This window comes from Primulina tabacum, chromosome 15 (assembly GCF_025594145.1).
Source record: "Primulina tabacum isolate GXHZ01 chromosome 15, ASM2559414v2, whole genome shotgun sequence".
Classification (NCBI taxonomy): domain Eukaryota; kingdom Viridiplantae; phylum Streptophyta; class Magnoliopsida; order Lamiales; family Gesneriaceae; genus Primulina; species Primulina tabacum.
The window spans coordinates 25,575,468-25,590,286 of NC_134564.1; the positions used below are offsets into that span (position 1 = coordinate 25,575,468).

The window sequence follows — 14,819 nt, forward strand, 5'->3', positions numbered from 1 at the left end:
AAAATTTATTCTAATCTAACTAATTCTAATTTTTGTTTGTTTTCAACATCATGATATTTCCTAGATATATTTGATAATATAATTTCCACATTTCTTTTTTTAAAAAAAAAAACCATTTATCCACCTATTTTTATCATATTTAGCTCGACCTATTCATTTCTTTTAAAGGGACAAAACGAATCCAAAATCATTCTTGAGTCTCCGGAGACCATAAGTTCAGAAATAGACCATAACCTTGAGGCCTCTACTAAGCTCGATCCGAGTTTCGACGTCGAAGCTTCGTTACAATCGGAATAGTATTTTCCAGACACGTTCACCATTCTCGGGTTCGTAGCAACATAGCAAGTTGTGGCAGCTGCCTGTGATAATATATACATATCATATATATGAACGTTTATTCAGACGAATTATCTGGGAAAAAAATTCATATTTTTTTGTCTGATAACATCGTAATTTTCATCTACAATATACAAACATACGGATAAGAAATATCAATAGAATTAATTTTCATACTAATATAATACAAACAAGAGTATGTCTCTTGTGAGACGGTTTCACGAATATTTATCTGTGAGACGGGTCAACCCTACCGATATTCACAATAAAAAGTAATATACTATTAGCATAAAAAGTAATATTTTTCATGAATGATCCACTTAAGATATTTGACCCACCAAATTGATCCGTGAGACTCTCTCACAAGAGTTTTTGTGTAAAAAAAATATTATTTTCGTCAAAATACAAAAATACATGGCCTTCCTTCAAAGATAATATAATAAATTTTACTAAAAAATTAAACTCTTGTTCCTTTGATTAATCTTTATATAATTTTGATGTAATTTTAAATAAATTATTATTTTTACACATGTTCCATCATTGAAATAGCATGTTAGCCAGCACATGAAACAAAATAAATGTCAACTATGAGCCTTAACAATAATGTAAAAAGCAATTAAAAATTAAATGATATGAAGTAACCTGAGGTATGGTCTTCAAGAGTTTGGAAGCCAAAAAGAATACCAAATCTGCATTTACAGGCTCTTTTTCAGATGTTGACAATTTCAAATAATTTGACAAACTTCTGATAATTTAAATAAATTTGAAAAAATATATATATTTAACTTTTCTGAATACAAATAAATGAGATATTTAATGAATAATGAGGCATTCACATACTCCAGTGGAAGATTGTTAAGTTGAGCTTATAAACAAGTAAAAAGGTTTGTTAATCCGTGAGACGGGTTGATCCGATCCATATTTACAAAGAAAAAATTATTTTTTTCTTGAAGTGCGTCGCATTGAAGATCTGTAACATAAAATTGACCAACAAGACGGTCTAATAAGAATTTTTGTGAGGTTTTGTGATGTATGAATATTATCAATATATCCTAGTAAATTTTATTATATCTCAATTTACACATATCCCAATATATATCCAAAAATATTCATAATATCGTATCCTTTTTTATAACTATGAAAATAAAAAAATCTTGTAATATCAAGCATATCAACATAATTTTCTAATTATATCCTAATTTTTAAAAATAAAAACGTAATATTTATTTTAAAAAATAAATATTTAATATAAATTTTACCAGTAACGAGGCCTTCCCGGTCTCTAGTGAGTCCAGTTCTCACAATTCCTGGGTGCACACAATTTGCTGTCACGTTTGTATCCATTTCCTGCCATATATTTAAATTATAATTTTTGTGTAAATAAATTAAAATATAAAATAAAATTTGCCTTGCAATAAATAATTATATCATATTTTTAATTATTTGAAAAAAAAAGGGAAATAAATAAATTGAAAAATGAAAATAAGAGTTGCCTTCAGTCTGGAGGCAAGTTCCTTGGTATGCAAAACGTTGGCCAGCTTCGAAAGAGCATACGCACGTGTCGAGTCGAATTTACTGTCAAAACAGACATAGAAAAATACATAAATTATTAGAGAATAAAGTCAAACCTTTTAATATAAATAACTCATTTATTAATTGCACTGTTAAATTCATTTATTTCAACCAGGACAGTCCCTCGATCTGGTAACCCAAAGGTTAAATAAGGATGGAATGGGGAAAAAAAACAATTTTCATCCATAAATTGGATTTAGCTTTTTAATTGTTTCTTATATACTTATAATAAATTTTTTTCGTCAAAATGTTGACGTATACATAAAATATCAACATTGTCTTACATCGATTAACTATGATCGATGATATCCAATGACATATCAATACTTCGATGGAAAATTGACTAAAAAAACGACTGAAACCATGTTACTATTTTACGAGTATGTGAAAGATCTAATATTAACTAGAGGATCAAAATCTAATTTGGAACAATTTACTAATCTTTCGTACATAACTGAAGGATATTGATACGGGTCAATTATACCAATATTCATAATAAAAAGTAATACTTTTACCATAAAAAATAATATTTTTCATGGATGACCCAAATAAGATATTCGTCTCACAAAATACGACCATTGAGATCCTCTCACATAAGTTTTTATCAATAATTTAATATAATTTTATATCATTCTTTGATGCAAAAAAAAAGTTCATAAAAATTTTCTGTCTAATGACGAGACCGTCACCCTATCACCAACCTCGGAATTAGCGGATGTAATAGAAGAATACATAAAAAGTGGAAATTATTATATTGTCGTGCATCATTATCTTTTATTTAAAAAAAATCGTAACGTTTCAATTCATTTTTAAAAAAGAACCACATATTATATAATAAAATGCCATGTTGGGTGTTTAGTGTCTAAATATATGGAATACCTAATAAATTTAAAACCATAATTCATTATATTATAACTTACGAAAATCTTAATTTATTTTGAGTAAATTATTATTAATTGTGATCAAGACATTTATATAGAACAAACATATGAGCAAAAGAATGATTTTTTAAAAAATTCCATTTAATAATATAAAATTAAAAATAAAAATAAAAATAAAAATAATATTTAGTTACCTCTTATTGGTGGTTATTAAGGCGAGATAACCGATCATGTCACCGGAAAACCAGCCATGAATGCCGGAGGAGACGTTCACTATTCTTCCTTGTATGCTGGACTCCTTCGCGGTGGACGCCATTTTCCTCAACAATAGTTTCGAAAGCAAGAAATGCCCTTTTATGTGAAATTTATATATCTCAATCAATTCATTTTTAAAAATCAAGCTATACAATTTTAACAGTAATAATATGGTGAATTTTAAATGCAACTTAAAGATGGATATCATTTGAAATTTATTCATTAAATTTTTCCTTAAATCAAGCTCATCAATCCAAGTGGGGATGTCAATCGGGTCTGGTTTCGGGTCAACCCGCGAAATTTTTTAATTTTTTTTTCAACTCGAACCCGAAGCAACCCGAATACCCTCAACCCGAACACGAACCCGTCTAACCCGACTCAACCCGCATAACTCGAATTTTTATTTATTTTTTAAAAAAATTAATGAAAAAAATTCGAAAAAATAAAAAATAATAATAATATTTTAATTTAAACACATAATACCAAAATTTCTGATTTAAATTTGAAAGTTTAATTGTATAAAATTAAAGTATATTTACTAAATCAAATAAACAATTGTTAAAAAAATAAAAAAAATATATACAAAAAAATATTAAATGATGAAAATTTATCATATAAATATACAATAAATTTTGTTCAAACATACAATATATAAAAATATAAGTAATATTTTCAAAAAAAAAGTTTTCGAGTCAATCCGTGACCCAACCCAACCCGAAACCCGTCTAACCTAGTATTAACCCGAACCCACCCAACCCGAAACCGAACCGAACCCGAAAAAACCAACCCGATCCTGATTTTTTTCGTGTTGGGTCGTGTCGGGTTGACGGGTCGTGTTGTATTTTGACACCCCTAAATCCAAGTACAACCTAGAAGAATATTTAATTAAGTTCGATGTGACGATGGCACCCTAGCCGACATCCCAAGCTTGAGCTGCTGAGCTATATTTGGGTTGTGGATTCATCGAACGGAGTTCATACCTTTGGGTTGACCTCCCGTTCTCTTATGTGGGCTCGTTGGAGTCGTGTCACGGGTCTGAGGCAGTTAATAATTATCCTAATCTCAGATAGAATGCAGCAAATGAGGAAATCCCATAAAATATTGGATCCACCTCAATCAATTATTTTTCAAGATGCTAGATCTTCCAAGATCTTGATAATTATGAAAATAATCTACACAAAAACTTTTTTAAGACGGTCTCACGAGTCAATTTTGTGAGACAAATTTCATATTTGGGTCATGCATGAAAAATTATTACTTATTATTGTAAATATGAACAATGTTGACCCGTGTCATGAATAAAGATTCGTGATATCGTTTCACAAGAGACCTACTATACTTATTATTGTAAATATAAACATGATTGATACGTTACTGTCTCTTATATAAAACAAAATATTCCCTTGGGTTTTAAAATTGAATCTTGCTATGAGCTTATGATATTCTCCATTTTGATTGAATCACATTCCTTGGGTTTTTTTTTGTTCAATATCTTTTACAATGGTGGATGCGTTATCTTTTATAACGTCATTCTTGGAATGTTTCGTGGCCATGGTTTTCATATATCATCAGAAGATAAAGTTTTCAGTGGTGAAGAGAATTGTAGAAGTTAGGAGGGACCAACCAATTTCAAAAAAAAGTTTAATGCTAAAACGATATGGGTTGAACCGAAGAGAACATGTCGGAAAGATGGGAGTTATCAGGATATCCCCAATGTGGCGAAATATAATTTGAATGTCACCCGAGATCTCAAGTGACCAATTAATAGAAGAGGCAATTCGGACAAGAGAAGGAGGAAGAGCAGCCTTGGTCGGGCACATTAAAGAGATATCACTCCCTACTGTGCTCTCGAATGTGGTTCTCGTGCATAAGACCTTGGAAATTGGCAGATGTGTATTGACTTTTGTAATTTGAATAAGGAATGACCAAAAACCTGTTATTCCGAAAGGCATGAGAGAAAAGCCTATCACCTGCACCAGTAGAGATTTCTCGAAAATGTCCTTTCTCCTTGGTCTTGATAAAGACACACAAATATTAGTGTGAATGAAAATTGTGAAAAGGGTTTTGAAAACCACAAACAACCCTGTCGGAAGGATTATGACTCAACCAGACGAGTATGACGATATCAGCTTGAAAAGACTATTGAGGTGAGCCTCGTAGAACTTCTCGGCAGAGATAGACTCATTTTTAGGGAGACATCTACTTGCATTAAATCCCATTATTTTAAAAAACTAGGGATTCTACTCGATTGAATTAAATAAGTTTTGGACCAGATTAAACCAAATTCGGACTCTGGGATAATGGAATTGGAAAAATCATGTAGGATCCCGGATTGAGAGTGTAATCCAAAATGAAATTGGAGCCAAATTGAATCCGTCGATTTTTTTAACCAATATTAAGTATAATATAGTACTGGATACAACTGGACTTGATTAAAATGGTTCATATCTAGCAACTCAATCACATTCAATATTGGACAAAAACTTGTGTGAGACGGTCTCACGGATCGTATTTTGTGAGACGGATATCTTATTTGGGTCATCAATGAAAAAATATTACTTTTTATGCTAAGAATATTACTTTTTATTGTGAATATCAGTAGAGTTGACCCGTCTCACAAATAAAGATTCGTGAAATTGTCTCACAAAATATCTAGTCTCGATATTGATGCCGGATTTGGTTAAGCATATAGTTGATTTAATTGGTGCACGATGGAACAAGATTATACCATTTAGGTTATGGATAAGACCGATTCCAAACAATTACTTTAAATTTTATTATTCCAAGAACGAAAATCGTCGGCCTACTAACTATAGGATCCCTTATATTTTTAATCCCCGTTGGTAAAATGTCTCTCTCGGTAAATAATTAACTCAAAATATATTAATATACTTGAAACTAGTCATATTTTAATGCAATGCAAAAAAGTTAAAAAAATAAATGTAAAAATTACCTAAATAATTTGTAGCAAAAGTCATCTCGACTCCATCCTCAGAAATTGCATGGTCGTACGAGAATTTTCCCGCATTGTTTCTATTCAAAAAAATATATATATGTAAGAAGTTGATATAATTTATATATTTTCCACTTGGCTGCTATTTTATTTAAAAAAGTAGTCAATTTACATGAGGAGATTGAGAGGCAGATTGAGTGACTCGAACTCTGCTACAAATCTTCGTACCGAGTCCAATGAGCTAAGATCAAGACTCATTATTATAATCTTCGACTCGGGATACTCCGATAGTATACGAGCCTTGGTTTCCTCCGCAGCTTTCAGGCTCCGTGCCGGCAACACTAGCCTCGCACCATGCTTTCCCAGCACTCGAGCCGTCTCCGCACCAATCCCAGATGTTGCACCTATTTTTGTTTCAAGAAAAATGTAAATTTTGCATTGAAAAAGAAAAGTCTCGGTTGCAATTTGTATTTGGTGTATGGTACACAGATATAGATAAAGAACGAACTTGAAAAGTATCTTTTAAAATCGATCAAGTTGTGAAAAAAGTATATATATTCCCCTATGTATTGTTAATTTCCGCCACCTTCTTTTTTTTTTTTTTTTTTTTTTTTTTTTTTTTGCGCAAAACTCACTTACGTTATAAAGTATAAACTAAGTTATATACATATGATACGATATATATAATATAAAAAAAAATTGTCAAATTTTTGGGTCAAAAGCATAGAGATTATTTCAAAATTTTAAAATATTTTTTTATAATAATATATCATGTAAAAAGTGTTATAATCGATTAAAAATTTTAAAAATAAATACAAAGAAACATTTTTTTGTTATAGATATTAATTGATGAATTGTAAATTAACGAAAATAGGTTTTAAGATATTTTTTATTTAAATGAAAATTAAAAAAATATTTATATTCTGTGAACTTAACTACCAGGAAGAAAAGCAAAATAAAAAAAAATATTTTTCTCACAATCATATTAAGAACATATAATCAATTCTTTCGAAATAAATTAAGATCATTAATATACTTAACTTGAAAATTAAAGTTTAAAAAACTGAAAATATTTATAATTAACCAATCAAATCAATTTGTTCCAACAAAAATAAAAGCATATTTTTATTATGCAGATGGTGGTGTAGACATACACACATAAAGATGCGTGTAAGTACCCAAAAAACCTTTCTTGAAGCAGTCGTTTTAAGTGCTCCAAATTTTTTTTTTCGGACAAAAAAATATTATAACTCAACAAAATTTAGAAATTTAACGATATGTTCAAGTGTAAATAATTCATACTTTAAAAAAAATATTAAATTTTTTTAAAAAAATTTAATAGAGAATAAATGATCTATTTATTGTAAATATAAATACAGATGGCTACTGTATGTCGATTTTTGAGGGTACCTGTTATGATGGCGGTGATGGACCGGAGATGGGGGCAGAACTCGGTGACTTCCTCGGCGGTGGACTTGGAACCAAAGCCACTGGCTCCGGCGGAGCCAGTCAAATACTTCACCATTTCAAGCATTTATTCTTCTTTCCTCTTTATCTTACTTTTTCCTCCAATTCTTTTATTTATTTCTGTCTTTTTACAGTAAGGAAAGACTGTGACTGATGGGAAGAATCAGATCAAAGTACGTATACCTTTGCACTTTGCAAGAGTCAACAAACACAATAGCTCGGAAAGGGAAATGATAGCCTTTGCTTTTCTGCAGTTTTTGCAGGGCTTCAAGTGTGTACATACAGCGGTTGTATGTATAGGTTTTTGTTTTTAAATTTTTTTTGGGTTGATTAAGTAATGGAGGCGGTGAAGTGTGCGAAGAAAGAAAATTAGTGGGAGGATTTTTATAATGGGGATCGGTGGGGATTAGGGAATCAATTAGGAGGATTGCATCTTTGTCATTGATTGAGCAATTGGTTTAATTATTTTGGAGGTCTATTTATTATTATTATTGCTTTCCTGATTTCCTAAATGGGTTTATTATTTTAATTAATTTTTTTACTATTTTATTTGTTTAATTTTCTTTAAATTAGTTTGACCATCTTTAAGTTTTTGTCTCTGTCCATCATTGTACCTTTTTTTATGAGATATTAAATTTTAGATTTCGTTTTTCAAGTTCGAATAATGTGGGTTGATTTATTGGAATCGACGACTAAAATTTTAAATGATATCATTTTTTTATATTATTTTGTAATAATCAAGTAATTAACTATAAATATACATGAGTTAAATGGGAGAAAATTTTTAATTTGAATTTAATATATATATATATATTCAGTAGAATTCAGTAGATTTGAAATCTCTCCATTCAAATATATTACACAAAAACTTTTGTGAATATGAATATGATTGACTCGTCTCACGGATCACGAGACGCGTATTATATTAAGTTGTGCTTGTATGATTTTGAAATGATTGATTTCAAATTTCTAGTCATGTTTTTATGAAAAAAGTTCAAGTGAATTTCAAAATCACTTCATTTATCAAAGACAATTAAGAAACTCATCCATAATTGAATCAATATTGAAAGTTTAAGAAATATCTTTCTCAATATATACTAGTTATTAAATATATTTTCTTACGATTAATCTTAGTAATAATTACAGTGTATTTGACAACCAGGATTTGGGAGGATTTCATGGGATTTGGATATTCAAGTATTTGAAATTCCATTTGGTGTTTGCTTTAAAATTTAAAAATAGTATTTACAAATTCATTTTTTGTTTGGAGAAAAAAAGATTCGAATTTGAAAATTTAAAATTTTACTAAGCTACCCTTAGAAATTATATAACATAAATAACCCAAAGAAGTTTAGAAATTAATAATTCTTTTCTATTATTTGTGTTTATAAATTAAAAAATTAATTATTATTTATTAATCATAGTGCACATAAAATAATAATTAAAAAATCATCAAACAACTTCAAACTTTAACATGAAATTAATTATTAAACGTAAAAAGAGGCTTTGGTAATTACTATAATTTTTATTATATTAATCAGTAAATAACACACGAAACTTATAAAATTTAAACAAAATCTTTCAATTTCTAAAAAAAGTTAAAAGGAAAAAAGTCTAACCATTTAGAAATTTTTGGTGGAGAAAGTTCACTGATGAGAATGATGTGTTGGATAAAAAAGTAACTGTTTGTTTTTAAAATCCAAATCCCACCAAATCTTATCAAATTTGATGGGATTTGGATGTACTCATGGAAATCCCATGAAATCCCATAAAATTTTAAACAAATCCGAATTCTTTTTATGAATCACATTACCAAACAGTAAAAATAGGATTTTGAAATTCAAATCCCATGAAATCCTCCCAAATTCTGATTACCAAACACACTGTTAAGGTGATTGATAAGTGAGAAGATATTTGAGAATTAGTCAAATAGTCAAATAGAGATAAACGAATTGATAAATTAGGAAAAAATCTCTAATTCAAGTTTTAACTTAGGATTTATTCTCTATGACTTAAAATATTAGTTTAAACTCCCCAATTTTGACAAAATGGTAAAAAATATCATTGATTTTATAACTGGGCCAAAAGAGTATCAGATACTGTGATAGGATCGGTTGAGTAATGAAGAGTGTTTAGAAGAGGTTGAATAAACACTCACGACTTTTGTAATCTTTTCAAATTAAGTGTCAGTTTTGTGACAAACTGAAACTAAGAATCTTGTCAGTCGATATCAATTAGTTAACAAATATTTGTGCGGAAAGAAACTGACTGATAGATAGAATATAAATTGAAATAAGTAGACACGAGATTTTATGGATGTTCGGAGATTTTAATTACTCCTACGTCACTCCTTCTATCACAAGGATATGATATGCACTAAAAGACTTTGATCGATACAAAACTTGTACAAACCCACTTCATTTTGGACTTAACACTGCCAAAACTGAAACTCTTAGTTTACACTAATTTTCACATTATTTAACTGGACTTTAGCACAACTGAATGAATTTACAACAAGATAACTTTGTGCTAATGAGCTTGAAATGTAGCCTTGAATGCTACTGATATATCTGATAAGTGTGAGCTACTTTTGAATATGAGGAGTGTAACAGCAAGATGAATAGCACTGCTGATCGATTATTATTGTTGTTATATATCTTTCTCAAATGCTCTTCTCACCTATTTATAGGCTTCTTTTCAACGATATCATTAAATAATTTGAATCTTTATATCTGTTGATTGCCACATCAATATTCCTCTAACATTTGTACATTGTAAACTCTGAAATACGGCGTTCCACTATGAGTTGTAGTCTGCTTTGTACTGTTATCGGTTGAATGTCCTTTTCGATAACTGATGACGTGTACAGCTGAATGATCAGTTGATAAGTAATCGCTGGTAAGCTCATAACTGAATATATCAACTGATCAGTTTCCAACTGATCAGTCGGTTGTCTTCGTAGGTTCAGTTCAGCTCGTTTCAGTTGTCTTCGATAAACTACGCATTAAATTTTAGTCGTGAGATTTCGTTTTTCAAGTTCGAAGTTAATTAAGATTACATATATATATATATATATATATATATATATTAAATTAAAATTCAAATTTTCTCCCATTTAACTCATATATATTTATAGTTAATTACGATGATTACAAAATTATATATATATATATATATATATGTATACTCAGTAGATTTGAAATCCCTCTATTCAAACATATTACACAAAAAAATTTATGAATATGGATAGGGTTGACCGTCTCACGGATCACAAGAAGCGTATTATATTAAGGTTGTGTTTGTATGATTTTAAAATGATGAATTTTAAATTTCTAGTCATGTTTGTATGAAAAAAATTCAAGTGAATTTCAAAACTACTTCATTTATCATGAACAGGAAAGACGCTCTCAGTTGCTAACACAAATAAAAGTCAAGAAAATCTTAAAAAACACACTTAGGCTATGTTTGGTTTAACACATAAATGATAAAAAGAATGATTGAAGTAGATAATGATAAAATAATATTATGTTTGATATGATTTTTAAGAATGAGATAAATAATAATATTTTGATGAATTGACGAAATTGCCCTTCCACTTTTGCGACGGCGGTGGTCGGCCAGCGGTGTGATTGCTGGTCCGAGGCGGAGGCGGCGGTGGGAGGGGGTGGTCGGCATCGGCGGCGTCGGGGGACGGCCGGCGGTGGTCGGCGGCGGCCGACGGGGGTCGGAGGGGGTGATCGGCCGGTCGGCGACGGGTGGCGGGGGTGGTCGGTGGGTGGCCGGTGGAGGGAAGTGGTGGTGAGTTTGGATTTAGGAGAATGGTAAAATTGGAAAAATATGATGGATTAAGAGTAGGATAAATAATCCTAAGGGGTGAGGGGTGATTATTTTATCCCGGTTGATATAGCCTAATCATTCATAAGAGAGATTGACTTGGTTAAATAATCACTCGTACCAAACAACCTTATCACCCCTACCAAACACTCCCTATATATATGTATATATATTTATATATATGAACGCATTTTTCAAATTATTTAGAATTTTACCATTCAAAGTTGTGAAAACTCATCTATAATTGAATCAATATTGAAAGTATATGAAATTTCTTTCTCAATATATACTAGTTATTAAATAATTTTTCTTACGATTAATCTCAGTAATAGTTAAGGTGATTGATAAGTGAGAAGATATTTGAGATTTAGTCAAATAGTTAAATAGAGATAAAATAATTGGTAAATTAGGGAAAAATCTCTAATTCAAGTTTTAACTTATGATTTATTCTCTATGACTTAAAATATTAGTTTAAACTCCCCAATTTTGACAAAATGATAAAAAAAATATCATTGATTTTATAACTGAGCCAAAAGAGTATTAGATACTAGATAAAATTATTTCAAATATAAAATTTAGTATTACTGAGTAATAAAATGTTTGAGAAGGAAAATTTTCTCAAATAATATAGATTGAATTCTTCTAAACTCTCCGGGGATTTTAGAGAAATCCAAACGACGGTACAAAATTATGGCAATACGTTGTATTATATACCACAAGATGTGGAAAAATCTTTCAAAAACAAGAAAAAATTCTTGCAACATTAAAGAATATTCAAACAAGAATCCAAACTCTAGAACAACCAAGTTCTGGTAAAAAGATTTTGGAATGAAGGTTAACACCATCCTTTAGTATTGAAATCTTATTACACAGGGACGAACAAGGTGATACTAAAACCTTTAATTGACGAAGAAAAAATGAACAATTTAATAAAAGAAATGTCTCAAAGAAGAAATTAATCTGATGAAAAGTTTAGAAAAGATTGTCTCGATGATCTGTAAGACCTTGCAGAATATTTTACGAATCTCATAGTCGTAAATCTAAAGATGAACACAACTAGAGGTAGCTTTGGAACTTAATCATTTCTTAAATTTGAGAAAAACTTCCTAATGAATAATAAGGAATCTTAATCGGAATGAATCATAATTTTTCTTCTATAATCGATCGGTATAAACATCAATAACTACGAATTGGATTTGTTTATCCTTAATAAATAAGTTCTTGGTCCATTAAAATCCTGTCTAATGGAGAGATGGTTGGAGAAGTGACAAAACATTATACTTTTCATTACAAAATCAATAAACCGGAAAAAGATGGATTATTTTGTGAAAGAATATTTGGGCCTATCAAAAGTGAAATTTATCTATGGTAAAATTTTGACAAATAAATAAGAATTTCGATTTGTGTACTTGGGAAAAAGACTTTTTCGTTTTGTCGGCTTAACCATTTACTTTCTTTTGGAGAGAAATTTTGTTATGTTCGAGCAAGCAAAACCGCCCGTAATAACCTGATCATTTTCTAATGAACCACCAAGATAAACTGCGAAATCTCATAATATAAATAAGAGATGACCCCAAATAGATTTTCATGTTGATGTAGATGCACACCCAGCGGGAACCATGTCAAGAAGAAATCAAATTTCCTTGCACTAAACAACCTACAGAAAATATGTTTTGGAACATATACGTCCTTACCGAGTTATGCTTAATCTTGATATATTGGATTTCAAAAACAACGAAGATATCATAGATGATTGGACATCGATTATAATATTGCAGCAGAAACATTTGATCTCGACAGATAAGGATTCTTCTAAACTCTCCGGGGATCTTAGAGAAACCCAAAAGACGGTACAGAATTATGGTAATATATTGTATTAAGTACCACAAGAGGTGGAAAAATCTTTCAAAAACAAGAATAAATTCTTGTAACATCAAAGGATATTCAAACAAGAATCCAAACGCTAGAACAAGCAAGTTCTAGTAAAAAGATTTTGGTAGGAAGTTTAACACCTTCCTTTAATATTGAAACCTTATTACACAGGGACGAACAAGGTGATGCTAAAACCTTTAATTGAAGAAGAAAAAATGATCGATTTAATAAAAAAATGTCTCAAAGAAGAAATTAATCTGATGGAAAGTTTAGAAATGATTGTCTCGATGATCTCTAAGATCTTGCAGAATATTTTACGAATCTCACAGTCGTAAATCTAAAGATGAACACAACTGGAGGTAGCTCCGGAACTGAATCATTTCCTTATATCTGATAAAAACTTCCAGATGAATAGGAAGAAACCTTAATCGGAATGAATCATGATTTTTCTTCTATGATCGATCGGTATAAGCATCAATAACTAAGAATTGGTTTTTTTTCTCCTTAATAAATAAGTTCTTGGTCCACTAAAATCCTATCTGATGGAGAGATAGTTGGAGAAGTGACTAAACATTATACTTTTCATTACAAAACCAATAAACCGAAAAAAGATGGATTATTCGTGAAAGAATTTTTCAGCCTATCAAAAGTGGAATTGATCTATGGTAAATTTTTAACAAATAAATAAGAATTTCGATTTGTGTACTTGGGAAAAAGACTTTTTTTTTTGTCGACTAAACCATTTACTTTATTTTGGAGAGAAATTTTGATATGTTCGAACAAGCAAAATCGCACGCAATAACCTAGTCATTTTCTCATGAACCACCAAGATAAATTGCGAAATCTCATAATATAAATATGAGATGACCCCAAATAGATTTTCACGTTGATGTAGATGCACACCCAGCGGTAACCATGTCAAGCAAAAATCAAATTTTCTTGCACTAAACACCCTACGAAAAATATGTTTTAGAACATATGCATCCTTATGGAGTTATGCTTAATCTTGATATACTGGATTTCAAAAACAAAGAAGATATCATAGATGATTGGACATTGATTATGAGAATTGCCGCAGGAACATTTGATCTCAACAGATAAGGATTCTTCTAAAATCTCCGGGGATCTTAGAGAAACCCAAAAGACGGTACAAAATTATGGTAATATATTGTATTAAGTACCACAAGAGGTGGAAAAATCTTTCAAAAACAACAAGAAATTCTTGCAACATTAAAGGATATTCAAACCAGAATCAAAACTCTAGAATAAGCAAGTTCTAGTAAAAGGATTTTGGTAGGAAGGTTAACACCATCCTTTAGTATTGAAACCATATTACGCAGGGACGAACAAGGTGAAGCTAAAACCTTTAATTGACGAAAAAATATGATCAATCTAATAAAAAAATGTCTCAAAGAAGAAATTAATCTAATGGAAAGTTTAGAAATGATTGTCTCGATGATCTTTAAGACCTTGCAAAATATTTTACGAATCTCATAGTCGTAAATCTAAAGATGAACACAACTGAAGGTAGGTCTGGAACTGAATCATTTACTTATATATGAGAAAAACTTCCAGATAAATATGAAGGAAGCTTAATCGGAATGAATCATAATTTTTCTTTTATGATCGATCGGTATAAAAATCAATAA

The 14,819-nt window shown here is 30.2% G+C and overlaps 1 protein-coding gene across 1 annotated transcript; it reads right to left on the reverse strand.

Annotated features, from left to right (window-relative positions):
- Positions 1–105: 105 nt before the first annotated feature.
- On the reverse strand, positions 106–7,896 carry LOC142527607 (short-chain dehydrogenase TIC 32 B, chloroplastic-like). The gene is made up of 8 exons (XM_075632450.1): positions 7,408–7,896; positions 6,170–6,401; positions 5,998–6,077; positions 2,984–3,140; positions 1,830–1,911; positions 1,596–1,683; positions 979–1,025; positions 106–359 (listed from the first exon to the last, which is right to left on the reverse strand). Exons 1-8 carry the CDS (start codon positions 7,529–7,531, stop codon positions 150–152), a joined length of 1,020 nt encoding a protein of 339 aa, XP_075488565.1. The 5' UTR covers positions 7,532–7,896; the 3' UTR covers positions 106–149.
- Positions 7,897–14,819: the final 6,923 nt, after the last annotated feature.

What these genes read in the sequence shown, in the direction of transcription:
- LOC142527607 (XM_075632450.1), bottom strand. Translation starts at nt 7,531, where the DNA reads ATGCTTGAAATGGTGAAGTATTTGACTGGCTCCGCCGGAGCCAGTGGC. An exon ending in CATCACCGCCATCATAACAG is followed by an intron (nt 6,402 to 7,407) that starts GTACCCTCAAAA and finishes AAACAAAAATAG; the next exon opens with GTGCAACATCTGGGATTGGT. An exon ending in TTTTGCTACAAATTATTTAG is followed by an intron (nt 3,141 to 5,997) that starts GTAATTTTTACA and finishes TTCACATAAAAG; the next exon opens with GGCATTTCTTGCTTTCGAAA.